The sequence below is a fragment of the Rhincodon typus genome, unplaced genomic scaffold, assembly GCF_021869965.1.
Source record: "Rhincodon typus isolate 14 unplaced genomic scaffold, sRhiTyp1.1 hic_rhity00003254, whole genome shotgun sequence".
Taxonomy (NCBI): Eukaryota; Metazoa; Chordata; class Chondrichthyes; order Orectolobiformes; family Rhincodontidae; genus Rhincodon; species Rhincodon typus.
Genome location: NW_025968892.1, coordinates 10,986 through 11,523, shown reverse-complemented (window position 1 = coordinate 11,523; position 538 = coordinate 10,986). Strand labels below are relative to the sequence as shown.

The 538-nt window shown below is 56.3% G+C and overlaps 1 protein-coding gene across 1 annotated transcript in view; it reads right to left on the bottom strand.

Annotated features, from left to right (window-relative positions):
• The window catches only part of LOC109925852 (sodium/potassium-transporting ATPase subunit alpha-3), a gene marked incomplete at its 5' end in the record, with an annotated part of 18,024 nt that overhangs the window by 6,562 nt on the left and 10,924 nt on the right, over positions 1–538 (bottom strand). The window contains one exon of the mRNA XM_048593607.1: positions 159–304. Coding sequence (XP_048449564.1) covers positions 159–304 — 146 coding nt within the window. The remainder of the gene's footprint in view (positions 1–158; positions 305–538) is intronic.

Here is a 538-nt window from a genome sequence, read left to right as displayed (position 1 = left end):
GACAGCACGGGGTTAGATACAGAGTAAAGCTCCCTCTACACTGTCCCCATCAGACACTCTCAGCACAGGGTTAGGAACAGAGTAAAGCTCCCTGTACTCTGGGTGGAGTGAGGGTTTGAAAAGGACAGACTGTGAGGCTCGGTCTCTCAGTCACCTACCCACTGCTGCCCATAGCTATCCTCCAGATCATTGACGCTCCTGTCATCCCAGTGTAAACGGATTCCCACCAGCTTCTTCGGCAGGAAGCCATTCTCCGCCAGGATCACAAAATAGGAAAAGAATCCTCCCAATGCCTGGATCATTCCTAAAACACAGACACGGAGGGACATAGGAATTACTGTCACACACTTCCCAGCTCTCCACCCTCCCTCAGTCCCCGGTCGTTCAAGGCCTCTGTGCCCCCTTCCCCCCCCCCCACCCCCGCTCGTTCACTCTCTCTCCCTCCCCCCCACCCCGTTCACTCTCTCACCATCTCCCCCCCTCCTCGTTCACTCTCTCACCATCTCCCCCCCTCCTCGTTCACTCTCTCACATCTCCC